This window comes from Camelus dromedarius, chromosome 34 (assembly GCF_036321535.1).
Source record: "Camelus dromedarius isolate mCamDro1 chromosome 34, mCamDro1.pat, whole genome shotgun sequence".
Classification (NCBI taxonomy): domain Eukaryota; kingdom Metazoa; phylum Chordata; class Mammalia; order Artiodactyla; family Camelidae; genus Camelus; species Camelus dromedarius.
Window position 1 is genome coordinate 13,372,413 of NC_087469.1, and position 27,561 is coordinate 13,399,973.

General features: G+C 43.2%; 1 protein-coding gene across 1 annotated transcript; it reads left to right on the forward strand.

Annotated features, from left to right (window-relative positions):
* Window positions 1-27,561, forward strand: LOC105094488 (von Willebrand factor A domain-containing protein 5A). Its single transcript, XM_064482172.1, has 19 exons — window positions 1-80; window positions 2,606-2,795; window positions 2,915-3,117; window positions 3,405-3,627; window positions 3,748-3,923; window positions 4,206-4,320; window positions 7,838-8,007; window positions 8,248-8,336; window positions 8,533-8,677; window positions 9,117-9,196; window positions 12,134-12,248; window positions 13,018-13,182; window positions 13,462-13,562; window positions 13,817-14,070; window positions 18,136-18,198; window positions 18,324-18,452; window positions 20,095-20,225; window positions 22,687-22,813; window positions 23,322-27,561. Exons 2-19 carry the CDS (start codon window positions 2,753-2,755, stop codon window positions 23,399-23,401), a joined length of 2,409 nt encoding a protein of 802 aa, XP_064338242.1. The 5' UTR covers window positions 1-80; window positions 2,606-2,752; the 3' UTR covers window positions 23,402-27,561.

Below are 27,561 nucleotides of genomic sequence, written 5' to 3' on the forward strand. Positions count from 1 at the left end.
TCCTGGAAGTTTTGTCTGCAGCTGTTTCCCCCTTGCCAGACTCTGAGCGCTGACTCTGAGCGAGCAGACCACCGGAGAAGGTAAGGGAGCCGGCTGCCTGCGCTGGGCCTGCATCACACCTCTGGCCCCGGAGGACCAAGACCTGCCTATTCTCACTCCCTTTCCCCATCTTTAAATCTTTTGGGTCTTGTTTTAACTGCAAGCCCAAGAGTGGGGAATTTAGTCCCTGGAGCGTGATCCCCCTCGGGTTTCTGCAGGTTTGGCAGTTTAGGGGGAGCTGAGGGGGAGTTAGCCACTTCAGAATAATCTCAAGACTTCTCTTCCTACTCTGCTTCTCTTTTACTTTCCTTTTTTCTCTTTTGTTCTTTTGTTCTTTTTCTTTTTTCTTTCTTTCATCTGAACGATTGATGTTTTCTCAATTTTATATAATTTCGTGCTGTGCAAACGGAGCGTCAAGCCTTCTCCCCCAACTGCCCCTTCTCACCCCAATCGGACTGCAGCCCCTAAACCCTTCTACATAGAAATTCAAGACCAACTCTGGTCCCTTCTGTTAATATTTAGACGCTGAAAATCTTAGGACTGAACGTTGAAAGATTAATTCACTCTCTGTTTCTATCTAAGCCCCACTTTTAACTCACTTCCGGATTCCGGGTTCTCCACTTCACCCCTGCAACAGGCTGCAGGGTGTGGCCTGCTGCACCACCCTGGGCCAGCTGTCCCCTGCTGCCCGCCCTGGGGCTGAGCATGGGGGCCAGGCTTCCGGATTCCTGAGGGTTCCTGAGGGCCGCCTAACCTCAGCCCCGGCTCAGTGTGCCACTCTTCCCTCCCAGCTGCCTGCGACTCAAGGCTTTGACCTGTGACCAGCCTTTGCCTACCTGTTGCTGGGTGCATTTCTGCAGTTCCATCCTGAAGGGCAGAGAACTAACTCCCATCCAGCATCATTTGTCCTGGGAGGAGTGGGGGAGAGGGTGGAGAAAAGCCAGTTTCCCTCAGTGAGGAATTTGTTCTGGGGTTAGCATCAGGAGATAAGGCTGTTTCTTTGCAGGAGGTGCCCCTCTGCTGTTCTCTTCCCACCTGAACACCACCCTTGGGGAACACTGCCTAACCTGGGGGCTTTGGGTGCCTGACACAATTTCTTCAGCTATTGTACCCCATGGCACTCCCCTGCTTTGCTCCCTCCTGGGGTTGGAGATTCCTTCTTCTCCCAGCCCTAGCCTGTTCTACCAGGGAACCTACCCCAGCCAAGGGTCTGCATGGAAAGCTCTCCCCCATAGCTGACTGCCCTCTCTGTCTGTCAAATTGCGAGCCATTCTGGCACATTCAGTTTTTACCCAATTGCTCAAAATAAAAACAGATGCAGAAGGAAGAACCTATTTTATTGGTGCCAATTTGTGGCAGAGGCAGAGGGGCACAGGATATAAGAAACGTGATTGTCATCAGTTAGACTAGCAGCATGGACTGTGCTCTGGGCTGGGGTACAGTGTGATGCTTTCAGTGTGATTGGGGTGAGTGTAGAAGGCCGAGAAATAGCCCTGCCAGGAGCTTCAGAATCCTTGACTGGAGGATTGATCTACGAAGGAAAGCTGCCTTGCACAAGAGCTCTTGTTTTTCTGGCTTGTGGGTTCCTGAGTGAAAGCTGGGGTTCCCAGTGACTCATCTGTCTCTCAGATTTTTGGAGAAACACATTAGTTTCACTTTCCTTCAGCATTCTCTGCATTCCTGGAAATTCTGTTTTAGCTCCTTTAAGGTTTATTTTCAGTGAAAATTCCCCTTGATGCTGAAGACTGCAGCTCTGGTCACCTTTTGCCAGAGTAGGGAGAGGCAGGCTTAAAGTGCTTCGGTTCAGAAGTTCCAGAGGGCAGCTCCCGGTGGTGTGAAAGCCAAGACCAGGACCAGCTCCACCTGTTGATTTTGTGGATAAAGGAATCACACTGTGAATCACGGTTTATGTACATGAACTCACGTCCTTGTTAACATGTCACATGAAATGGTTGTCTACATTGTAATACAATTTGGAAGATATGTTTAAAGTGGCCTGATTTAAAATAGAGGACATGCTATGTATATTTTTAATATATATATATATATATGTATTAGAATGTCTTGGACAGGGAAAACCAACAGTGTCATCAATTATGAGCCCCAAAGAAAAGTCACAAGGTCAGTGATCCACGTTGCAGGGTTAGGCAGCCTCCTCTGGCAGCTGTCTGAACAGCATGATCCAAAGGAATGGCAGAGGTGTATCTGACAACAGTGACAACAGTGACAGTAACAACACTAATGTCCATCAGCATTGATGACGTGTTTCCGATAGGCCAGGCGCTCTTCTGAGGACTTCACATGTATTCACATATGCATATATGATGTTTAGGTATTACGGTTTTCATTTTAGAAAGAGGGGCTAAGCTAATTATATTTATTCAGTATTCCTAAGGAGTGGTGTAGTAAATAAATGAGAAAGCCTGGAGGCAGAATTTGAACCAGCCTCAGGGCATTTCAGAGATTTCCTGTTTCGTGGGTACTTAGGGAATCTACAGCTTTCCCGCCTGGGTGTGACGTGTTAGAAGGAGCCTAACTAGTAACATCTTTTTCTCCTCCTTTCCAGCGTTTTCTAGCTTCCTAGCTCCATCATTAAGCCTCGGAATATAGTCTTATGCCAGAGAGCAGCACGTAAGGTCCTGGTACTTGAGTGGATAATTCCCAACCTGTCTCTCTGTTCACCGTGTCTTTTCCACATTAACCCTGCGTCACCATGGTGTGCCCCTGTGGCCTGCTAACCCGCCAGGAGGAGCCAGGTAAGCCTTATTCGTGACTCCTACCTGCCACTGCGTCTTTGGCACTGAGCACAATGCCCAGCCTGCAGGAGGTGTTCTATTAACGTTTGTTGAACTCCTGAACTCTGGTCTATCCCCAGTACCACTGAAGAGCATCTCTGTGACCTTGTCCATTTGTGAGTTTGTGGCTGGCGTGTCTGCAACCTTAAACTATGAGAATGAGGAGAAAGTTCCTCTGGAGGCCTTCTTTGTGTTTCCCATGGATGAAGACTCAGCTGTCTATAGCTTCGAGGCCATGGTGGATGGGAGTATAATTAAAGCGGAATTACAGGACAAGACAGAGGTACTAGGGATAAGTACTTCATCTCCTTCCTTCTCTCCCTGACGCATACTCATCAGGGTCTCCAGCAAATGCAGCGTCACAAAAGTGCTAATACCGAATGCTTTCATTCACTCCCCCTCTAACTGCCATTTTCCTAAAATCATTTGGAGGGAAAGTCAGTCAGAGGCGCTCAAAGTAGAGCTGTGAACTTGGCAAGACCAATCATGGTCCCTCCCCACCAGTCTTTGTTTTCTGTACCATTTGCATCTTCGTCAGCCACGCTGCCTTGCCCTCCCTGTTCTCCTTAGGCACACGCCAACTATGAGAACGCCATCAGCCAGGGCCACCAAGCCTTCCTACTAGAGGAGGACGACTGCTCCAGGGATGTCTTCTGTTGCAACGTGGGGAACCTCCGCCCTGGGTCGAAGGTGGCGCTCACCCTCAAGTACGTGCAGGAGCTGCCCCTGGAAGCAGATGGGGCTCTGCGCTACGTGCTCCCAGCGATCCTGAATCCTCGCTACCAACTCTCCGGTGAATATCCTCTTCTTTCGAATACTATTGGTGGGAGATAGAATTGCGGAAACCCTTGCAAGGTTGTAGGGTGCTAAAACATGTGGGAAGGGTAAACAGAACTAAGGGAACGTTTTGTAGGATGCCCTGAGGACAGCTGCCTTACAATGAAGACTCCTGTGGTCCCTCTGGAGGACCTGCCCTACACAATCAGCATGGTTGCCACTGTCAGTTCCCAGCACGGCATCGAGAGGATTCAGTCCAATTGCTCCTTGAGTCCTATTGAGTACCTGGGGGATAATAAGACTTCTGCTCAGGTAATTCAGGAGAGCATTATCGTTGCTGGTACCCCTTTTCTTTAGATCCTGACCTTGGTCTTCACTGAATTCTTCCTAAATGTTCCTTCTTCTTCTTAACCCAGAGGGAATCACACTGTGCTCCTTCCTTATCCCTCTTTAATCTCCAGAGCCTTCTCTCCTTTCTTGCCCCTGCTCCTGGTCATGCTCCCTTGTAGCAGCAGCCTGGAGCCCTCAGCTATGACCTCAGCCTCATAAGCAGTGACAGTTCTAGCATGGCTCCTCTGTCTGCTCCCAACTCAGGTTTCCTTGGCTGATGGACACAAATTTGATCGAGACGTGGAACTCCTGATTTATTATAGTGAGGTGCATGCCCCCAGCGTAGCCGTGGAGATGGGGGAACCTGAAACAAAGCCAGGTATTTTCTTTCTCCTTTGTGGTTACCTCCTAAGGGGTAACTTTTTTGGAATTATCTTCAAATTACCCTCAGTTTTCTTTCCTTCTATCCAGCAGTGGGTAGGACATTGACATGGCTTACACTGCGATGTGCAAAAATGGTTAAGTTCAGTGAGTATCATCTGGTTATGTTTTGTAGGCAATTTAAGTGGATTAGCAGGTAACTGAACAAAGGACATGAACAAATAATTCACAAGAGGAAACAGCTAATTTACAAACAACTGTGACAATGATCAGTCTCTAAATACAAATACAAATAAAAATAAAATTAAAATAATGATGTGACATTTTCACTTTTCAAGTTATGAAAGATTTCCAAATCTGATGATGCCTCATGCTTTAAAAGGTGTGATGAATTTGGAACTCAGAGATTGCTTGAAGCAAAATAATTTGGCATCAGTCTTTTGAGAGGAAATGTGGCCATATGTATCAAAATACATGTTTATTTTGGTAATTCTAATTTTAGGAATCTTACATAGGAAAATAAATCTAAATATAAGTTAAAAATGCACTAGTAAACAATCAAAATGTCTTACTGCGGCTAAATTCACTATGCTAGATGTATTTGACAGGTCATTATGTGGCTACTAAAATAATGTACATTGATAGGTTGAAATATGGAAAAAAGGCTTCCAAAGAATGTTAAAAGTGAGTTATGTAAATAGATTATTACTAGGAAATAACCTATGCATTGGGAAAAACATTAAAAACAAAAAAACCAGGAAGTATGCAAGTAGTAAACGTGATTAGATGACAACTAAATTTACTTTTTTAGCTTTTTAAATCTAATGAATAACTTCTGCTGATTGATTCATGTGTCTTCATGTAATCTCACCTGGAATTCTGTTTTATTGCAGTAAAATTTATATAACTTCAACTTTACCATTATAACTAATTTTATGTATGTAATTTCACTACTTTAAGTACATTTCACCTTGTTGGGCAACCACCATCACCATCCACCTCCAGAGCTTTTTCATCTTGTGTTTGTTTCTTAATTTCTAAGGCTGTGTTTAGTTTCTTAACGTTTAGTTTATTAATTTCTTTAGTTTCTTGTTTCTAAATTTTCCTTAATATATGTGTACTGTTCCTTGTAATTATAACGGGTGTAACCCCTGTCAGTCTGCTGTTCTCTTGGGGTCTTCCTGGGCTGCCAGGCCTCTGCATTGCAGGGACCGTGACGCATGGCTGGAGGAATACTGCTGCTTCCAGTTTTCCACGTTGGTGGAATGGAAGCATCCTCGGAGACCGTCATGAGCAAAGTCCTATGGCTTGGGTTAGGCTCTTGTATATCTACAACTGCTGTGACAGTTCCCTATAGTTGGTCTTCTAGGCCATCCTTCTCTCTCACTGACAAGGTAGCTGCACGCTCGAGCTCATGAATTGGGACTCCTTAGTTTGCCCTCACTTGTTCAACCATTTTTCCTCAGGAGAAGCTGCTGGTGCCAAAGCTATTCGAGGAGCTCCCAGCTTTAACCAGGTTTGCAACAGCTTCTCTTCCAGGAAGCCCTCTGCTCTGTTTGTACATTGGTTACCTGATTTTGTCCTTTCCTTTTGGGGAGTTCTCCCTTGAGTGTCCTTGACCTTCTCCCACGACAGTGACCTGGTCTTTAGTTAGGATTATTTTAATCCACCAGAGAAAGTTTTATAATGCTGGACCTCAAACAGTAAGGACTGAGATGTCAAGCCCTTTCTTTCCAAGATGTTCCCCTGGTCCCTGGGCAGAATTCCTCATCTGCTCCCAGCTCTGCAGGCCATAGGGGGAGATCAGGGGCAGCCTTTATGAGTCTTGTGAATCCCTTCCAGCAGGGCCGCTCAAATCTTGCTTTCTAGATCATGTATTTGGTCAAGATGACTTGCTTTGTCCATCTATCCAAAGTAGCAAAGGACAACTGCCTGCCCGGCTCACTGAAGTCATTTAGAGTTCTGCCGAATGGAGCGTAACACTAAGTGACAGAAATACACAGGATATTTTTAAAAAATTAGAATGTACTTTCCTTATTAAGAACATGTTTAATAAAAATAATTACATAAATAATTTATTAATTTATGAAATTATTATTAAGAGCTTAAGCTGAGTTGAGCCTTAGACCGAGCTCCTTAAGGGTATTATATCATTTAATCCTTAAAATACCCTTAAGGTAGATATTACTACCTTGATTCCACAGATGAGGAAACAGGCTAGCAAGCAGAGGAGTTAGGGTTCAAAATGCCTTGTTTAAAAAAGGGGAAGCTGAGACTCGTGGAGGTGGAAATAATTTGAGCCATGCCAAAAGAATTACAGTAGACAATACATATATAGTGTTTTCTGTTTACTGGCGTTGTTTGAACAGTTTATAAATATTAACTCATTTTATTGTCACGGCAGCCTTTCTCACTTCCCAGTACAGTGTCAGCCCTACTACAACCACCTGTCTCTCAGAATGTAAAGGAACTGACCTTGCCCATTTAAAAAAAAAAAAAAAAAAGCTTCTCTTCCATTATATATCCAGAGGTCTGGATTATGTAAGGGTTATTTTTTAATCCATGTTCTATCAAATATTTGCTGAGCCACACCCATTTTATTTGGAAACCAGTTTGGTTATTGAGGTATTCCACAGTTAAGAGATTGAACTAAGCCAGGTCCTAGAATCCTTCTGAATTCTAGAGCTGCTAACAGTTTAGACCTATAATCCTGGAATTGCTTTATAAAAATAGGACATTGGAATTTAATTCTCTGTCCTCTTATATCCTCTAAGCTGTAAACTAGAGTTGATATAACCCAGTCAGTCTCATTTCTTCTCTTGCATCTGTTTTCAGTCACTCCTCAAAACATAATCACAGCCGTGGCTTTAGCAAGTTGGTGGCATCGGCTAGTCTCCACGGTCTCCTCCATATTATTATTTGGATGATGCTAGTATTAGAGTCCAGCACGTATTTTAGTGCTTCTCTTTCTTTTTTCTGGAGAACATCAGTGAGCGCTTCATACCCAAAGCAGAGGGACTTTCGGTGCCATGTGTGACACTTACACTCTCAGCTCTTGTAAACTGTCAATGTGAGAATCGTCCACATAAGCCTCAGTTTTTCAAAGCTGAAATGAAGACTTAAGGACCCATGCAATACATTTCCCATTTATTTGATTTGCAGAGAAGGTGTCTGTGCAAATAAAATAGCTTCATTCTTCTGGCAAATGCTGAGACATTGTAACTTAATGTATTTCACTCCTAGCTGCTAGGAGATTAGGTACGGTATTTTAATTACTGCTTGTGTGTTGTAACCTCTGCCCTCTTTCTTCTCTTTCAAATCTGTTCTGCTTCTATACCTTTTATGTGTGTGTAACTCACCTCAAACCCTTTGCCAGCAGATACAGTATAAAGATCAGACTGTTGCAGATTTGTGTTTTCTCAGCTCCTTCTGTAACTCATCACATTTGATTCTTCAGGTCTTTAGGATTCTTGAGTTCCCTTTTGTCTTACAGCATCCTTATCCTTTCTGAATAGATAGTTTGTTGGGAGACCCAGTTGCAATGGTGAGTTTCTACCCAAATATCCCAGAAGCTCAGCCATCAGCTGCCTGTGGAGAATTTGTCTTCCTCATGGACCGTTCAGGAAGTATGCAAAGCCCCATGAGTAACCAAAACAAATCTCAGCCACGCATCGAGGCAGCCAAGGTAAAACTAGTGTCTTTCTTTTTCTGGTCACTTGCTCAAGTGGGAGTGAATCTCAGGGATGAAATTAGGGTCCATCCCTCATCTGAGCTACCGCTAACGTGGCCACTGTGAGGCTAGCCTTGGAATATAAGGGCCCAGAGGCATCAAAGGGGGTAAAAGCCACTTCTCAAGAGTTAGGTTGGCCGGGGTCTGTGTGTCTGAAAGGATCCTTTCTCAACTGTCTCAATTTTCTTCCTGCAGGAAACACTCATTTTGATTCTGAAGAGTTTGCCTATTGGCTGTTATTTCAACATCTATGGATTTGGATCTTCTTTTGAGGCATTCTTTCCGTAAGTTTCTAGAAAAGCCATAGAGAATCCAAAAAGACACCTTAAAGAGAGGACTAGATTGTTAAAGGGGTTACTGGGGAATTGACCTTGGCATTGGACGTGTCGGGTAAGGTGGTTTACCTGACCTCACGATTCAGGGACTTAGTCCTGGGCAGTGTCGAGCTATCATGTCACTAGGCGTGTTTATTTTTCTCAGGAAGAGCGTGAAGTACGATCAGCATACCATGGAGGAGGCACTGAGGAGAGTTAAGCTTATGCGGGCTGACCTAGGGGGTACGGAAATGCTGGCGCCACTCCAGGCCATTTATGGAGGACCGTCCATCCCAGGCCACCCCCTACAGGTGAGAATTGGAACAGAGCCAACAGAGGGGACAGAGAGGGTGGAGTCTCTGTTCAAGAATCACTAGCTCTGGGCTTCATGGCAGGATTGTTGAAATATGGTATGTAATTTAGTCTTACATGATAAAGAGACTAAGACAAGGGGCATTTAATAGAATTCCTTTTCCTTAGCTCCATGTTATGGACTGTGAACCATGGAATTGCTTTTGTGGAGTGCCACAGATGCCTTGGATGAAACTAGTAGGGGATGCTGACTATTTCCAGGGCTGTGAACAGACCATGTGAGAACATGGTGCAGGTGACTATGGAATATTAGAAATTTCCTGTGTGAAGAGGCATCAGAGTCTCTGGAATGAAAAAACTGGGTTTTTCAAGGCCAAATTCTGGTATCTTTAAATAACCTTCACAGAGACTTGATGAACGTCTTCTTTCCTTCTCCAGCTATTTGTGTTCACAGACGGAGAAGTTTCCGACACGTTTAGGGTAATTAAAGAAGTTGAGAGCAATGGTCAGAAGCACAGGTATGAAGAGGATGTGATCTTAGTTTTATTACCAACTGACAATATTTTTCTATTTATTTTTCTCTACTAAAAGAAAAAAGTAATTTTCTAAGTAACATCAACCATACAACAAAATCATTGTCCTCTTTTCTCTCTAAACCACAATGGAAACAAAAATTGAACAGTAAGACTTTGTTTTTCTCTGCTTATAAACATTTTCATCAAAGTAAGACATACAGAAAACCATACAACTATAAGTATACAGCTGGATACATTATCAAAGTGAACACACATGTATAATCATCACACAATTGAAGACCTAGAATGTTTCTAGTACCTCTATCACTACTCTTTTCCATCACATCCCATTTTTAATCACTAACCACTTTTTCCCCTCTAAAGGAAATAGCCTTCCTGACTTACAAAGGGTTATTTTTGCTTATTTTTGAATGAAAGTAAATGAGTGATACAGCACGTTTCTGTTTCTGTGTATCTTGCTTCTCTCCCTCGGCTGTATGTTGAGATTCATACATATTTTACTTGAAACCATAATTTTCATTGGTGTATAGTATTCCATGGGATGATTATACCATTTCACTTACTGATTCTACTGCTGATGGACTTCGGTTTAGTTGTTAAAAATATGCTTCTATGAACATTCTTGTACATGCATTTTCTGTACATACTTTTTTTGTATGTACATATATATTCATGTATACATATTTATATTCATATAAATGAGTGTATATGCATAATATACATACACACACACACAAATATTGACATAATTGTGGAATTGCTTGGGAATGGCAAGCACTTTTCCAGTTTACTAATTTAAATTCACATCAGCATTGCTTGAGAGTTCCAATCGCCTCATTTCCTATCCAAAATTTGGCATTGTCATTTCAAATTTTAACTAATTTTGTGGGCATGTAGCAGTAGCTCATTTCACTTTTAATTTACATTTTTTCAATGACTAATGAAGTTGAGCACCTTTTCATATTTACTGACCACTTAGATGCTGTATTTTTTGTGATGTATCTTCAAGGCTTTCCTGTTTTTTTCTATTAGATTTTCCTTTTTTATGGATTTGTAGTCCATGCTACAGTTTAGATACAAGCACTTTGTTGATATGTTCTAGAAATATATTTTCCCATTCTACAGCTTTCCTTTTCACCCTCAGCATAGTATCCTTTGATTAACAGTTGTTCTTAATTTTAATATAGTTTGCTTTTTCAGTCTTTTCCTTTATAGTTAGTGTTTTTGTGTGTCCTGTTAAAAAAGTTTTCCCTGCTCAAGGTCATGAAGCTATTTTCCTTTGTTATTTTCCAGAAGTTTTGTTATATTTTCTTTTATAGTTAGATCTACATTTCACCTGGAATTTATTTTTGTCATTATGTATGGTAGGGGCCAGGTTTCATTTTTTTTTTTTTTTAATGTGAGTATCACACTGACCTTGTATTTTTTATTGAAAAGTCTGTCTTTTCCTCACTGATGTGCAGAGCCATTTTTGTCACAAATAAGCTTCTATGTATGTATGGATTATTTCTGCATCCCCTGTTCCATTCCATTGGTCTATTTATCTAGACGTGTACCAGGGTTCCACCATATAAATTAATGCAACATTCTGAAATCTTGATTTTCAATAGAGTAAGTCCTCAACTTTGCTATTTTTCAAGGTTGTCTTAGTTATTCATGACTCTTTGTATTTTAAAATTAACTTGACAGTTTTTACCAAAAAAAGGAGCTGGTTGATATACTGATCATCAACTTTATAGGTCAGTTTTGGGAGAACTTAGTATTTACTATATTGAGTATTCCAGTGTATTTACATGGTACTTCATTCCATTTATTTAGGTCTTTCTTGATTTTTCTAAATATATGTTTCTAATATTTTATTAAAAAAAAGTTGAACCTATAGAGAAGTTGCAAGAATAGAACAATAGATCCTCATATACCTTTCACCCGGGTCCACCAGTTATTAACCTTTTACCACATTTGCTTCACTAATTTTTACTTTTCTTCCTTTTTGTATTGCCCTTGAAAGGACCGCTAGTACAAACCTGAATAGAAGCGGTCATAGCTGGCATCATTATCTTGGATTTCAGAGGGAACATGTTCAACATTACATCAATAAGTGTGATTGTTTGCTATAAATTTTTTTGTAGATATCCTTTATCATATTAAGAAAATTTCCCAATGACAAGAGACTGATATGGAAGCCAAAATTACAGTGAATTAATTTACAATGAAAACTATGTTTGTCATGCTTTCACAAATGCTTGTATTTGAATTATCAACACATTCGCTGTTCACAGACAGTTCTGTTTGGGAATCCAAATTGTGATTAAAAAGCTATTTGGTGCACACGGACTAGGGCAGGGAGAGGACCCTCTAGTTAGAAGAGCAGGGTGCACTTTTTCCTCAACTAAACTAGCCTTGCCAGGGCAGATGTGGCTCTTGGAGAATGTTAGTCAAATACTGATGGCAGTGTCTGTTTTTCCCTAACTCGTACCCTTTCTGATAAACTCATTCTTTGGTTATTAAAATAATCGATGAGGATGTAGTCCTGTTATTTTGTTTTTTTCTGCTTCTAGAATCAGTATGATATACAATGGTTTGCTAGGGGCACCTTGTAGTCAGACAGGTGCTCAAATGCCACTGCTGCCATTCAGTAGGTGTGTGATGTTGGACATGTTTTTAAAAATTCTTTGGGCCTCAGTTCTTTATCTGCAAAATGAAACAGAAGTCTATCTCTTAGGAACCTTGTGATGATTAAATCACAGGATTAATTTAAAGCATTTGACCTCCTGAAATACAGAATATGCTTAATAAAAGGTAGCTGTTACACTTTTGGTCAAGCAGGAAGACTATCTTTTTACTTTTGACCATTATGTATTAATTTTATAATTTCACTTTTTTAGTGTCTGTTTCTAACCTCTTCTTTTACAATTGCAGATGTTTTTCATTTGGTATTGGAGAAGGAGCCTCCACCAGCCTAATAAAAGGCATTGCCCGGGTATCACAGGGCGCTTCGGAATTTATCACAGGCAGGGAGAGGATGCAGTCCAAGGTGAGGGACAGACCTTGTGTCGAGAGCTGGCAATCCATGGACACTGCAGAGCAGAGTGGGATACTCTGCAAGGGCAGAGGCAACAACTTGCTGCCAAGTTCATTTTCTTATATCCCTAAGGCCTTGGGATATGTATCTTTAGTGGGGCTCCTTCTGGCCTTACGCAAAAGGGACCCAGTGGAGTTTCTTGAGAAATGGCATCTGGTGCTAACAGTTGGAAGCCCGGAGACTGGAAGAGATTAGGGCTCTGTGTTTAAGACCAGAATCAGAGAAACTAAGAATTGTGACTGCCATGATTGAGATTCCAGGTATGTGCTTTAGGATCTCTTTTGGTACTGTATCCTATCCTCCACGCATATCGTTCAAAGAAAAGCTGGAACAATTGTAGTATGTCTGGTAGATTGGGAGAGGTGGTAGGTAAGTAGATACTCCATTTGATTAGGATGCACGGGAAGTCACCTTGCACCTCTGGTTATATATCTAGACTCTTCTTCCCCAGTTGGTGCCATCTCTTGTCTAATCCCTACTTCTCCAGGGTCTCCGTTCCCAGACGGTCATTATTCCATAATTATGTTATTAAATCTCTCGGCTTTAGCTTCCTCATGTGTAAAGCGAGAGTGACAATGCCCATCTCCGCGTGGAGAGTTAAGGAACAGGCAGAGCGTGTGCTGTGCTGCACAGCACACACGTGGCACGGTACTCGACATTCAGTTAATCATTCAGTGTTGCCGTTACTTCTGTGCTTATTCTGTTCTCTTTCCTCCACCAGGCTCTTAGAGCCCTGAAACACTCTCTGCAGCCTGTGGTAGAGGATGTTTCTCTGAGCTGGGATTTGCCTCAAGGTCTATCTGCTAAAATGCTTTCCCCAGAACAGACTGTCATCTTTAAGGGTCAGAGATTAATCGTCTATGCCCAGTTGACTGGGATGATGCCGGTGAGTTTCCATTCTTGTTTGTTCCTCTAGTCAGAGTAGCGATTGCCCCAAACTCTGCTCTGGACAATGTCATTAAAGCTGGAAGGGTGTCAGCAAGAGATTGCACTTACCAGGTGGAGCCAGCCTGCTCCCTTCTCCATCATTTCCAGCCTCTGGTTTCCTGAGCTACAGGTTCCTAGACACAAATTTTAATGTGTTGGGTTGGGGAGCTGCCCCAGTTCTGACCCTTCTTTTGGTGATCTCTTCCTTCTGTCATTTCTTCCCTTCTCTAATTTGTAGCCAGCAGAGGCAACAGGAGATGTTTGTCTCAAGTACGCGCTCCAGGGCAAGAGTTTTGAGAATAAGGTGGCATTTTCTCTACAACCCAAGCACGATGCCAAGTGAGAATTCAGTTTTCCTTTGCTCTTTTCTTTTCTTTCTTTCTATCTTCTTTGCCATCCTTTGGGGTTGGTTTCTTCCTTTTACTTTGCAGCTCAATTGTGTCCCTACAATGGCTTCTCCTTTCTTACCCATTTACATCTTGTACCTTGCCTCACCTGGCTGTTTCTTCCTTTTGCTGTCCCTAACTTTTGAGGGCCCTGAATAACTGGCCCATGTGTGCTTTCCCCTAAATCATAGGATTTTTTTCTTTCAGCCTCACCATTCACCGACTTGCAGCCAAGTCCTTTCTCCAGACCAAGGACATGGGCTTCAGGGAGACTCCAGCAAGTGATAAAAAAGATGTGTTGAAAGTCAGTATTGAGTGTGGAGTCATAAGCTCCTACACAGCTTTCATTGCCATCAACAAGGACCTCAACAAACCAGTTCAGGGGCCACTGGTTCGCAGGGACATTCCAAGGCCATTTATATTCTGTGCGGCATTGATGCCACGGCTCCGTGGAGGTGGTGGTGAGTTTTACCCCATTCGAAGTCGAATAAAGTAAAATAAGGGGCCTTGGATATCTGAACACCATATTTAAAGGAAAAGTTTGTGAAAGATCCTAAATCCTTCCGTATCTAGAATTTCTGTGTGGTGTTTAACATTTATTTCCTGGGGAGCTAGATATATTCCACTGGAAAGGAGATTTAAAATAATCCAAAGGCTAAGAGAAGGAAAATGACAACAGAAAATACACATAAACATTGAGAATCACACTGTCTAAATTTGAAGCTGATTTATCCTATTGATAATTAGACAGTTAGTGACTACCTGGATGGCTGATAACCTACTTGGCAGTGTGGGAATGCGTGCTGATTGCTAGGACTGTCTCAGGCATAAGCCAAGCAAGCTTGATTATAGATATTAGGAGCTTAAGGGTTAGAATCGGGTGGAGGAATTTCCTGGGCAGGACTGTGCAGCTGGAGGGGAATGTGTGATGTCAGCTCTAGAGGCAGGCTTCAAGGTGAACCCAGAATTTTTGTTTGGACCACTGGGTACTATTTATTTAAATTGAGAAACAAAATAAGTTTAGGGGGTAAAATGTTGAATTATTTTTGAGCATTCTGCACTTAAGATCTCTATGGAATATCTACAAGAAGCTGCCCAGTAGAAAGGGAATAAGATGGATTTGGTGTTCAGAAAAGTGGTCAAGGGGTGAAGATACACATTTGGTAATATTTAGCTCTAGGTAATAAGTAAATTCATGAGAATGTATCAGACTATTCAGAGGGCAGGTATTAAATGAGATGAGAAGGGGGATGAAACGGGGGGAGGGTACAGCTCAGCAGTAGAGCGTCTGCCTAGCATGCACAAGGTCCTGGGTTCAATCCCCAGTACCTCCATTAAAATTTTTTTTAAAATAAAATAAAAATAAAGGGGGGAGGGGAATGAAATAGAAACACTGAAGAATATCCAGTGTCTAGGAATGGATGGCAGAGGACTTTCCAAATGAGAATGAAAAGAGATGAAGTAGGAAGAAAAGAAATGAGCACATTGTCAAAACAAAAGGAAACCATGATGTAACAGACAGAGTTATCAAAGTATTAGATGCCGCAGAAAAATCACAGTAAAAACTGAAAAGAGACTATTGGGTTAATGTCAAAGAAGCCCTCTCTTATCTAACTACAAGCAATTTTACTGGCTTAGGTCAGGAAAGAACCATATTATAGAATGTTAAAAGAGTAAATGAGAGGAGAGGGTTCCAGATGGCAGCGTAGGAAGATCCTGAGTCACCTCCTCCCAAGAACACAGCACATCCACAACTGCACATGGAATAGTCCCCTCAGAGAGGGGCCTGAGAGCTGGACGAATAGTCTCCCCAGCCAAGGGCGACAGGGCAGCATCTAGGCAGGCTGGAAAGGCAGAGATTCAGGCTTAGGAAGGAAGAACCCACACCCAGCCACGGCCACCCCCCTGAGAAGGGATCACACAGGTAAAGATCTTTTCCCTGAAGAGTGAGGACCGCGAGCTAAGCCTCAGGCACCACAAACACCAGATCCTCCACAAGAGATTAACTCCAAAACACCAGGCTTTGACAGCTGATGAGGACGATGCCCGGGAAACAGAACTGAAGGGCATGGAAAACCTGCTCTGAAAGGGCTCGTGTGCAGACTTACCTGACCCAAAAAACAGCACAGGAACACCCGACTGAAAAGCTCATGTACCACAGGTGAAGGGGACCAACTTACGAACCTTCAGGTGTCTGCCAGAGAGGCAGGAGCCAGTAGGGGTGCTCCCCCAGGCCTGGGACACCGGCAGGGGCCAGTTTCGTGGTCTCAGGCTACCTTGCTGATGCCGGTGCTGACTGGTACCATTCTGGAATTCTCCCTTGTACCTGTCAGCACCCATGGGCAGGCCCCACTGAGATCCCTGCCCACCTGTGCCCTGGTCCGGCCTCACAGCTGGCCAAGTGGTATCCCTGCCCAGCAGCCCCCTTTAGCAGCTGCAGCCAGGCTTTGAAGCTGCTCTGGGAGCAGCCTCCCCCCGCTCCACCAGCACCCTGCAGCGGCTGTCACAGCAGGCCGGCACACAGCCCACGTCGTGGACACCCTTTGAGCACCTGGCTCTGTTGGCCAGGTGGGAATGCACTTCTGAACCCCACAGAACATCTCCTAAAGAAGGCCACTTCTTCAAGACTGGGAGAAGGAGCTAACTGACCTAATACATAGGAAAAAAACCCACAAATAGGCAAAATGAGGAGACAGAGGAATATGTTCCAACCTACAGAAGAAGACAAAACCTCAGGAAAAGAACTAAATGGAGATAAGTAATCTGCCTGGTAAAGAGCTCAGAGTAATGGTCAAAAAGATGCTCACTGAACTTGGGAGAAGAATGGAGGGACACAGTGAGAACTTCAACAAAGACTTTATAAATGTTAAGCTGTAAAAGGGAGGGAACAGAGAGTGATATCTACAGAGGACGTCGTAGAGTTGGGGTGGGATTTTTTGTGTCTCTTTAAAATTTCAGAACGGGAGAGACTTGAGGATGTTGTAATATTAATAGAAAAGTGCCAGTAGAGAGGGTGGACAGTCCTGCGGCAGAAAAGAGTAGCTTATTGGGGAGCGTGTTTGAGGAAGAGAGAGGCTGAGATCTGGGGCAGCAGTGGAGGGATCAGCCTTTAACTTGCCAAGTATCAGGACGTTCTCCCACGACCGCCAGGATGTCGAGGAAGGGTGATGGGAGCAGATGTCAGGTCACAGGCTGGAAGACAGGTTTTTCGACCTTCTGTATGCTAGTTTTTTCTATAGTTTTAATGAAAGCAAGAGTATCTAATGAGCACGAGATGAGAAGCGGTAGAGAATTTGAGGGAAGAGTTTGGAATATCCCTGTGGAAGACTGAAGGGTAAAACACCCACGGAGAAAGAGGGCATTTGTCAAGGAGCACTGAGGGTCCAGTTTAGTTTGATACCTTGACTTTAGTGGCACCAAACTACTGAAAGGAATTACAGCTTATATGATTGATTTCAGCAGTACTCAGCAGCTTTGGAGTAAGAAGGGAGTGCATTGCTGGCTTAATTTTGAGGCTGGGGTTTTGTCAGGTGGGTGTGATGAAAAGGAAGTCAGGGACAGTGGAAATGAAGATATTGTTAATGAGAGTGGGAAAGTGTTGGACCTGAGAGTCAAGCTGAACAGAGAAGAAAGTAAAGATAGAAGGAAGTTGATTCATAGGGGGAAAAAAAAACAGCGGAAAAAAAATTTAGAAAATGTTTAAAAAAAAATTTAGAGATCCAGATGAAGTCAAGACTATGTGAAACAGGAATCTCTGTTAGAAAGCTGGGGGAAAAGTGGATACTGTATCTTAAAAGTAGAAATTTTTTTTCATTTTTTTTTTAAGGTGGAACAATTCTACTTGATAACAAGGTCCTGGCTTGGGAGGGAGTGGTGAAGTAGATGGGAGGCTGAAACCATTTGATTTGAGGAAGTCAAGAAATTTTGAATTAGGGTGTTGGATAGGTTATCTGTAGGGGTATTGAAACCTCTCAAGAGGGTGGCAGGTCTTGCAATGAAGTGGAAGTCTGTGACCTATTTTCAGACCCTTCAGTGAGTGATGGGGAGTGACAAAGAGGCTAGAGGTTGACAGCAGGGGAGGATATGAGGAAGGTAATCCAGGTTAGGGTGGAGGAATAATGATCTAGTTGCAGCAATTGGGATTGAAGAGGTTTCCAACCACACCTCCCAAACCCGGGCACTTGGGGTATTGGTATCCTGAGCAACTGCCATTGGAGCAGGTAGAGGGAGAACAGGTTTTTGGAACTAAATAAAAAAGAGTTTTAAGTTAAGATAAATAGTTGGAAGAAGCCTCCTGTGATGAAACTAAAGATGCAGGAAAGATTGTTGACATGTATCAAGGGCTCCAGAAAGCACAGTTAGAAGGGGCTCAGGGGATGAGGGTATGTGCAGGAGGTGGGTTCATGGAAGAAGAAGAAATGCACAGTAAAGACAGTGGCTGAGGCTGACGTGGGTAGGAGGGTTTGTGTCTCAAATACAGAGAGCAAAGGTGCCTCATTCCCAATGTCTGTCCTGGTGTCTTTCAGCTCCTTTAGAGGCCTCCTCCTGTCCTGATGTCCTTCAGCCCAGGATGAGCACTCATTACTTGGGTATGTCACACCAGCAGGATGGCCACGATCCTTGTATGTCCATCAGTAACAAGGGCCTGCACTCCCTAAGTGGGCATCTTTCCAGGGATTTTTTTCTTACCAGTATTTGTCTGTCACATATATAGGACCAGACAAACCCCATGCTCTTGGTCATAAAAAAAAGAAGGAAGGCGTGTTTCTCCAAAAGACCTGTCTTATGATGGACAGGCCTCATCCTCCCACCAACAGGACCAACCTGGAAATTCACCAACCAGGTGAGATGGGCCTCAGTTCTATCCTCTGGCCTATGGGGACTGAAGAACTCATCTTCAATGCTCTGCTGTCTTCTGGCTTTCTCTGCCCAGGAGGTGATCTGTTTGAAAAGCATCAAGCAGAGGGTGAGATATGTCCAGTCCTTGTATTTGCTAGCCATCAGCCTAGCTTAATTGGTCTACAGTGTGTGACCCTGAAACCTACCCAGTGGAGGATTCAGGGCCACAACCCCCCTTTGCCATCTCAGCTCCCACACCTTGCCTGCTGAACTCACTGTGTTTGGGCCCCTGCTGTGCTGGTCATCCTTCTGCAGGTTGGGTTTACGCTAGATCTTCCTGGTGCTGTCGGATGACTCTCTGTCACCAAAGAGTGTTCCTTGGTCACTGCCTTGTGTTCCAAACAGCTGGGCTTCTCATTTCCGTGACAAACGGAGTTTTTTGTCATGAAGGAGTGACTTTTCTACTAAAACAGGCTTAAAGGCAACTTCTTTCTAGTCGCTCCAGTTTTTGTAGCAAGAGTTTGTGCTGTGCACTTACTTGTTTAAGCATCTTATTTGCCACTTTCCTTATTCTCTCTTATAAGGCTGTTACAGAGAGGGCTTCAGGGTCCAAGGTGATCAGATCTCTGATCTCATTGCTGTGGGGTTTTAGGCAAATTAATCACCTTCTCAGAGCCTCAGCTGCCCAACTGCTCACCTCGCAGGGTTGTCACGAGAACCTCCTTAATATCATCCGCAGAGCAGGTGCTCAGCTTTTGTTGATTTTCTATGCTGTCCTAACAGCTCAGTAATTTAGAATATCTCTGTTCTGGGCCTTCTCTCTTTTGAAACTTCTTATCAAAGTAGAAAGAAAAATTACCCAGCAGTGTAATGATGCTGGGTGTTACGAATTAATTAGCAACTACTATTTGTAGGGGGCTGGTGAGCGGCCGTCTCATGTGTTGGGCACTATGCTGCAATTTGCAGAGAAGGCCGGGATGCCGTTAGTGAAATAACTGCTCCATTTTTGAGTGTTAACAGAGCTGAGATTCAAATTAAGACTGTGGCAATTCAGAGCCTGAGATTTTTTTTTTTCCCATTAGAGTAGAACTATTTTTCTAGTTACAGTTTTTCTTGCTGACTGATTTCTAAGTTGCTTTAAACGCATCATCACATACGATAGACAGCCAGATGTGAGGTCTTCTATGAAAACTGCGTGGTCTTCAAGCAATTTTCATACCACCAGGATTAGATACTAGATGGCTCTTTGAGGTACACTGTCGGCAGCTTCCTTTACATCTGCTTTCTTTAGAAATTTTTGATAATTAAAATCCAAGCTATATTTGCCCAGAATTTTTTTAGTATAACTAAAGTTTTAAGGCCCATTTAAACAGGACTGGAAGACTTTAAACAGCAGCGTCACCATCTCTTTCCCTGGTTGCTGAATTTTTAAGTGAAGCTCCCCTAGAGTCAGCGCATCACTTGGTGGCCTGCATTGTCACAGAGAAAGTGCATGTGTCCCAGCATGGGGCTCCTGGTTGGATCTGCTTAATGCTGAGCTCTCGCTACACCCTGTCTCTGAATTCAGACCTGTCTGTCTCAGGTATGCTAAGGGGCCAGTAGCTCCATGTTTTCTGTCCTCTCTCTCTTTTTTTCCTCCCCTAAAGTCTTTGAAGATAATCACCTTGTGCAGCTGATTTCCCTCCAAAAGGCAGATGGTTCCTGGGATCTGAATGAAGGTCTGGCCTTGGTCCTGGGTATGAAGCTGGAAGATATACAGGCTGCACTCCCCCTCAAGGTGAGATTCTAAGAAGAAAAAGGAGTATGTGTATTTTTGAGGGGTTGGGGTCAGTAATGAGAACTGGGGTGAATCATGACTCACCTGAGGAAGGAAAATATACAAGGCCATAGACTAATTTCTAATAAAAAGAGGTTGAAGGTTTTCCTGGCTATGCTGGAGCAGAGAATTAATGGTTGGTAGGAGTCGATGGTTTAGAGCTGATGGATGACAAAGGGAAAGCAAAGATCCTCTCTGACGTCTATTCCATTCCCTGCCAGTCATCTTAGTTGTAATTACCGATACTGACTGAGCAGTTACTCTGTGCCAGGCCCTGTGCTGTGCACTTAACATTTGTGATCTTATTTATTCACCACAGCAATTAAATATGGTAAATCCTGCTCATGCTGTTGTTAGAAATGTGATGCTGTCTCTGAGTTGACTCAGTCAGTGGCAGAGCTGGACTCAATTCTAGGACTTTGTTTTCAGAACCCACGTTTTTGCTCCTCTTTATACTAAAGGGAGTGGTCCGGGAATGAACAAAATTTCACCGCAGGCAGGACAGGTGACGTATCAGTAGGAATGACCTAGTTATTTCAAATGTGTTCAAGTATGCTGATGAGGACAGGTTACATCCAGGAATTTCAAGGTAACTTACTGAATCTTCTAATTGAGAAACTGTTAAATATGAGACACGTGACAGTAGCCTGAAGGACCAGTGTCCTTCTGAATTTTCAATGAACTTAAGATAGCCTATAACTGGGCCACCTCGTCCAGCATCCATCAGTCACACGTGGCTTGTGAGCACTTAAAATGTGACCAATTCAAATGAGGAATTACATTTTTCATTGAACTGAGGTGTGCTGTAGTTGTGAAATGCAAACTGATTTCAAAGACAACATAAAAATGTAAACTATTTATCAGTAATTATTTTTATATTGATTATATGTTCAAATAATATTTTGAGTATACCAGAGTAAACACATTAGTAAAATCATTTTATATTTTTGTGTGTGGCTGCTAGGGCCTTTAAAATCATGTATGTGTCTAGCATTATATTTCTATTGAAAAATATTACTGTGGAATACATAATGAAAAGGCTAATTTATAAATCAGTAGAAGAAGCTATGAGGATCATGAAGTTCTAAGTCGGTTTCACCGAGAACAAGACCTGTCAGACTAACACGTCCCTCTCTGACGTGGTAACTGAGCCGATAAATCAAGGGGATGAGGAGTCCTGGGGTATCTGAATGTCAACAAGGAACTTAAATTTTTTAATGATGACTTTATGGACTGAGTACAAACCAGTTGAAAACCTTTAACACTGAATAATGAATTTACTCATACTTGAAACATTTTAAACTCACCAGTCTCTGAATTCTCTGAAAGTCCATATTTTCAACGAAGATGGAGACCAGTGGTTTCCTATTTGTATACAACAAAACAAGGAGAACAGAGTATTAAGACAAGACGATCAGGATCCCAAGATACTCTGCTGATTCTAAATTCTCAACTGCATAACTTAAGAGCTGTTGTACGTGAAAATCAGAGATTTTAGGTGACCACAAACAAGGTGAATCAGCACATCTGAAATGTGATTAGGGGAAGGCAACCTGATTGGCAGAAAAGCTATCTGTATTAGGTATTGGGGGGGTAGTCATAGGATTTTGTAAGCACGTGTACCCCCAGATGTGTCCATTTAAGGAAATACATTTTAAAAATCACTGTGATGTTTGTTTCTAGTCTAGGAGAACAAGCATGGTTGAATCTTAACTCTTTTGACATAAGTAGTCCTCTTAAGAATTAAGGGAGCTGAGAATTTTGGTCTGAAATGAGGCAACTCAGAATGGACATAATAGCTGTTTCCAAGTATGAAGAATCATGATATAAAAGAGGAATTTCTCTTGATCTGCTGGCTCTAAAAACTGCAGTTGGGAGCCACGGGTGAAACCTCCTGAGACTTTTCTGTTCTGTAGCTGAGACTTTCTGTTGAACAATATGACTCAAGTCAGAATATGACATTTGCTAGAAGGCTGACTTTGGGCAGATCACTTCACTTTTGTGTAAATGTTTTCTCTCTTACAAATGTGGTTATTGGTAATTCTTCATTTTTTTGTTTGTTTTGCTGAGGGTTCAAATGAAAAAAACAGGAAGATACTTTATAAAAGATAAAGCAACCATGCACACGTTTCTTACATCACTGCTGAGTAATCTTTGCTGTGGGGTTTCAAGCACTGTCTTGGTGGTCTCACTGGATTTAACACTTAAGGTCGTTCTATCCTGAGAGTCAGTGGATGGCTGCCCTAAGGTCCAGGACCTGGCACCGCGCCTTGCAAGCAGTAGCTGAGGTAGAGAGACCAGGTGGTCCCGTTCGGTAGCTCTCTGGGGCATGTACATGAGAGGGGAGTGGAGCTTTGTGCAGCTCCTGGAGGGCCTTCCTGCCAACCTGGGGGCCTCAGGGAGGTCTCTGTCTGTTGTACAGAATGCAGATTCCTCCAGCTGGGCCACAGTCCTGGCCGTGCTCTGGCTGCACGCCAATGGTAAGCCCATGAAGTGTGAGTGGGAGCTTCTGGAGAGGAAAGCTGTAGCCTGGATCCACCTCCATGCAGGTAGGAACACAGTCCTAAGACTCCATCTCCTTCCCTTCTTAGGAGGCTAGTCATCACCCCAGGCCCTGAGCCTCCAGACCTGACAGAGGGTCCTTATTGCCCCCTCCCCGAGCCATCCTGGTTCAGACCCTTTCTAGTCTCCCAGCTAGTTCTCTGCTTGGATGAGGGTACAGTCTGAAATGGGGGGTGTAGAGGAGGTGAGTGAAGAGGGAAAGGGACATGGTGGGGAGTGTGGACTGGGAGGAGGACACAAAGCGGCATGTACTCTCCGCGTCGTCTCAGTCCTGCACGGAGTGTAAGACTGGACCTGGAGCACCTGCTCCTCTGGGGCTTACTGTCTCACTGCTGCTGGGTATTTCTGGGGCCAGAATAGAAAAGGGGACTGGGCAGTAGAAAAAAGAAAAGGCAGGGGTATTGAAGAAAGATAAGCAGGGCTAAGGGGAGGTTTCGGGGAGACCGGGAGAAGAGCGGTCTCTCAGCCCAAATTCTTGTTTTCACCTCATACCAGGCTCTGCCAGGCAGGTGCTCGTGCAAGCTGCCATCACTTTCCTGAAGTCTCCTGTGGATCCTGCTGTCTTTGCCCTCTGAGGACACCGTCCAGAAAAACAAGTGCCTCTCCTCTGCTACTGTCCTCCCATTACCCTCTCTTCTGCTGCGGTTTTTGTATTTTGCACCTGTCCTGTTGGTTTCTTGTCATAAAAGCAGTGGGTGCCCAGCGCACCTTACCTCTCTGTTCCAGGTTCCACTGGGATGAGAGCTTCCTTTTTGCAGCATGTGTGCTCAGCCAAGTGTCTCCTTTTCTTGGAGGAGCTCAAAGCATTCGCAGGCAGTAATGTTCCTCCTTGGTTTTCTAGAATGACAACATGAAAAGCAGGTGACGTGGACTCCAGACTCAAGGTTGCAGCCTTGATGTTCAGGGAATGCCTGGATGAGAGAATTCTCTGCATTTTATTTGTCTGTTTATTTTTGTTCTTATATACTTATCAGGACGAGACTGGTGAGCTACACAGTTTTCTATTTTTAGATAGGAGGGGAGGTAGAAAGCCAACTTCAGGGTCAGTATCACCTTACGATCACAAGGGGTCCACTGTGAGGGTCAGCACAGTTGGGGGCCTTCCTGACTGATTCTTCGTGGGCTTTGCTGGCCTGGGCTACACGCCTTTCCTCCCACGGCCTAAGGGACTTGGGTTGAATTAAACCTGATGGAGACAGTTTTTCCTTAATCATTAAACGTCTTAGTAAGAAGGCAATAATGGACTCCTGAGTCCGAGCCTGAGCCCATGAGGCTTCTACGTCAGGATTGACCTTGCATAAAAAAGGAAAAAGCAGACTGAATGGCAGTTTTGCCTGAGGCCTAAACTGAGACTACTCAGCCCAGGAGGAAGGAGCTCCCCGTGTTCCTGACGCTTAAGTCCCACATACTCTGAGTGGAAATGGCCCTGTTTGCTCATTGTCCCCTAAAATACTGCTGTATCGGTGTTAACATGGCCCTCTCTGCAGTGCACCTGGTTGTATCTGGTCTCTTACGGATTTACCGATTGAACCTGTGCTGGTTTTATCACCCCTTGTTTTCCCTCCCAACTTGTCTGACGCCTCCACTGTTCACACGGTGTCCTCTCCCCGTACCTTCTGTGGGAGCCTGATTCCATCTTATGTGAGGCAAGTAAAGGGCTCGGGTCAGAAAAACACAGTTGGAATCCTGACCACTTATTTAAATAGGTGATAAAGGGCGGACGATGTAACCCTCATGACCTTAGTATCCCCACCTGTAAAAAGGGGTTAAATTAGAATTCTGTTCTCTTTCCTCTTGAATAATCTAGAATCTGGAGCAGGACCTCCGTGTCTGTTCACTAAGGTAGAGGAGGTCCTGGAGCTGCGTTCTGTTAAGCTGGGGAGTGAAGTGGCATTAGGAAGAGTTGCCTGACTTGCACAGTGGAGCCTGATCTCCCAAGACTTTCTTCCAGGTTTACTTAGGACTGAGCGCGACCTACGGAACAGGGCTGTGGCATCCCCTGGAAGCTTGTTGGAAATGCAGACTTTTAGGCAACCCCAAGAACTACAGCATCAAAGTCTGCATTTGACAAGTCTCCAGGTGACTTGAGTGCACATTAAACTTCGAGAAATGAGGGCTTAGTCTTTTCATACCCAGCCCCGTGTCCAAGTCTGCCATCTAGATCGTCCCTAACGATGCAATGACGGAAGAGACACTTCCTAAGGACCATGAAACTTGGCACAAAATGATGGCTCTTTACATTCATCATGCAGAGCAACTGTTAATACATTTATCGCTCATCTCCCCTTTCCCCCAGCGTCCAGACTAGGCTAGGGCTTAGGGACTTCTAAAGCAAAAGACATAACAAAGAACGGTCTTACTTCTGTCTTCTTTAAAATGCAGGATCAACTAGTTTTAAAGTAGCATGGTTTTATTTTCCCATTTGAGCTCTCGTGCTGTAAAATGTTGTACCAACTATAAAATCCTCAGATCTAAACAAGTGTCGGTCTTCATAATCAACAAATATGTTTTGGCTCATTCACTGAAGGCCACGTTAAAGGCTGGCACTTCATGTTTTAGGAAAATGTAAAGCACCATCTGTACTTTTTGGAACTGGTGCTCTGGGCATGAAGCCCAGGAGAGAAGCTGCTCTCGGCTCCCATTGGTTGTCCTCACCCTGTCTCCTGGCTGCTGCAGACTTGGCCACAAGAAGGATGGCAGATAACACACATTGCCTCAAGGCCCTCCCACGCAGACTGAGCCCACTGCCTTCAGCGCAGGGTACCCTGTTCTACACAGACTTGTTAATGAAACTCATTGCCTACTTCCCCCAGTTCCAACACCGTCATGCTGGGGGTCATGTGCTGTTTCCTTCCCATCTCAGCCACTGCTTCCTTAAAAACAGTCCATCTGCTTGAAGCATCTGATTGACAGGAAAAACAAAAACTCCGTGCAACGCCCTATCTATTGGTTTTCCTTTCAGTTCTACCAGTTTTTGCCTCACATATTTTGATGTTCTCTTGTTAGGTGCATATACATTTAGGACTGTATCTTCTTGGAGAATTGATGACACTTACCATTATGTAATGGTCACCTTCATCCTTGATGATTTTGTGATCTTAAATCTGCTTTGTCTAGAATGAATACAGTTACTCCAGCTTTCCTTTGATTAGTGTTAGCATGATATTTAGCTTTCTGCATTCCTTTACTTTTAACCTATTCAAGTCTTTATAATTAAATTGGGTTTCTTGTAGATTACATATACTTGGGTCTTTCTGTAAAATCTATTTTGATCATCTTTAAAGTTTAGTTGGTGTTTTTATAACCATTCATATCTGATTATTGATATCACTGGATTAATAACTACCATGTTTGTTTCCTATTTGTTACCTTTGTTTTAAAAAATTTTCCCTGATTTTGCTTTTGTTTTAATTAAATATTTTATGTGATTTCATTTTATCTCTGCTCTTAACTTATCAATTATATTTCTTTATGTGTATATATATATATATATATTAGTTGTTGCCCTAGAATTTGTGATATATATTTAAAACTAATCATTAAGTCCACCTTCAAATAACACTATCCCACGTTACATGTAGTTCAGGTAACTTATAACAGTTTTCCTAATCCTTCCATCCTGTTCATTATGGCATTCCACTTGTTGAAGGAAACAAACAAAAGCAAGTTAAAAAGATACTATGAAAGGTGGCGGTAAGAGCTCTAACGAAAGTCAAGTTAGGAAAAGTGAGATGTCATATGGCATTGGTGGAGGGCTTTAAATCTCAAAACGGTATTTATGAAAGGCCTTATGTAATTTGAATTGACTAAATGTAAAGAAATTAACCACACTGATATCTGGGAAAAGGCAGAAGAAATAGCAAGTGCAGAATCCGGGGCAGTGAAGTGTTCAGGGTACTAAATAACCAGGCAGGAGGCCAGTGCTACTTAACCAGTGACAGACATTGATGAAAGATTTTATCAGAAAGGAGCAAGGGGCCAGATCATGTAGTGTCTTACAGGTCAGCATAAGAACTTTTGGTTTTGATAACCCTAAAATATTACGAGCAGAGAGGCACCATGACATGATTCACTTACATTTTAAAAGAATTTTTCTCACCTCACTGAAGATGATAAACTGTCAAGTTACAGCAAGAAAGATGCATGAATATTGTTGCCATAAGTGCAAACAGTGGGATAGTGCAAAGTGATTTCATTCTGGATGTATTCTGAAGGTAGAGCTCGTAGGATTGGCAGGCAGATGGACTGCATTTAGAGTGGAGGAAAAGGAGAGGATAGAAAGATGACTTCAAGATATTTCATCTGAGCAGCTGGAAGATTTGAGTTTTCACTTACTAAGATAAAGATGGCTGTGGGAGGAGAAACTTGGAAGGGAAAATCAGGAGTTCCTCTCTGGTTGCTGTCAGTTTGAGATGCTCACTAGACATCTAGGTGGAGATGAAAGACGCTGGATACATGAGTCTAGAATTCAGGGGAAAAGTCTGGGCTAGAAGTATAAATGCGTGCGTGTAGATGGGAGTTAGCACTGTGAGAACGGGTGAGAGCAGGGCGGGAATGGATACATACATAAAAAGCTTAGAAGCTGAACCCTAGGGCAGTCCAGCATTTAGAGGTCGGAGCAATGATGAAGTGAGATGGAAAGATAGATCCAAGAAAAAGTATGTATCTGGGAGCCAAATATAATAAGTAGTGAAAAAAAAAAGAACAGAGTAAACTACTTCAATATATGGTTTGG

What these genes read in the sequence shown, in the direction of transcription:
- LOC105094488 (XM_064482172.1), top strand. Translation starts at nt 2,753, where the DNA reads ATGGTGTGCCCCTGTGGCCTGCTAACCCGCCAGGAGGAGCCAG. An exon ending in CAACCCAAGCACGATGCCAA is followed by an intron (nt 13,563 to 13,816) that starts GTGAGAATTCAG and finishes TTTTTCTTTCAG; the next exon opens with CCTCACCATTCACCGACTTG. An exon ending in GATGAGCACTCATTACTTGG is followed by an intron (nt 18,199 to 18,323) that starts GTATGTCACACC and finishes TCACATATATAG; the next exon opens with GACCAGACAAACCCCATGCT.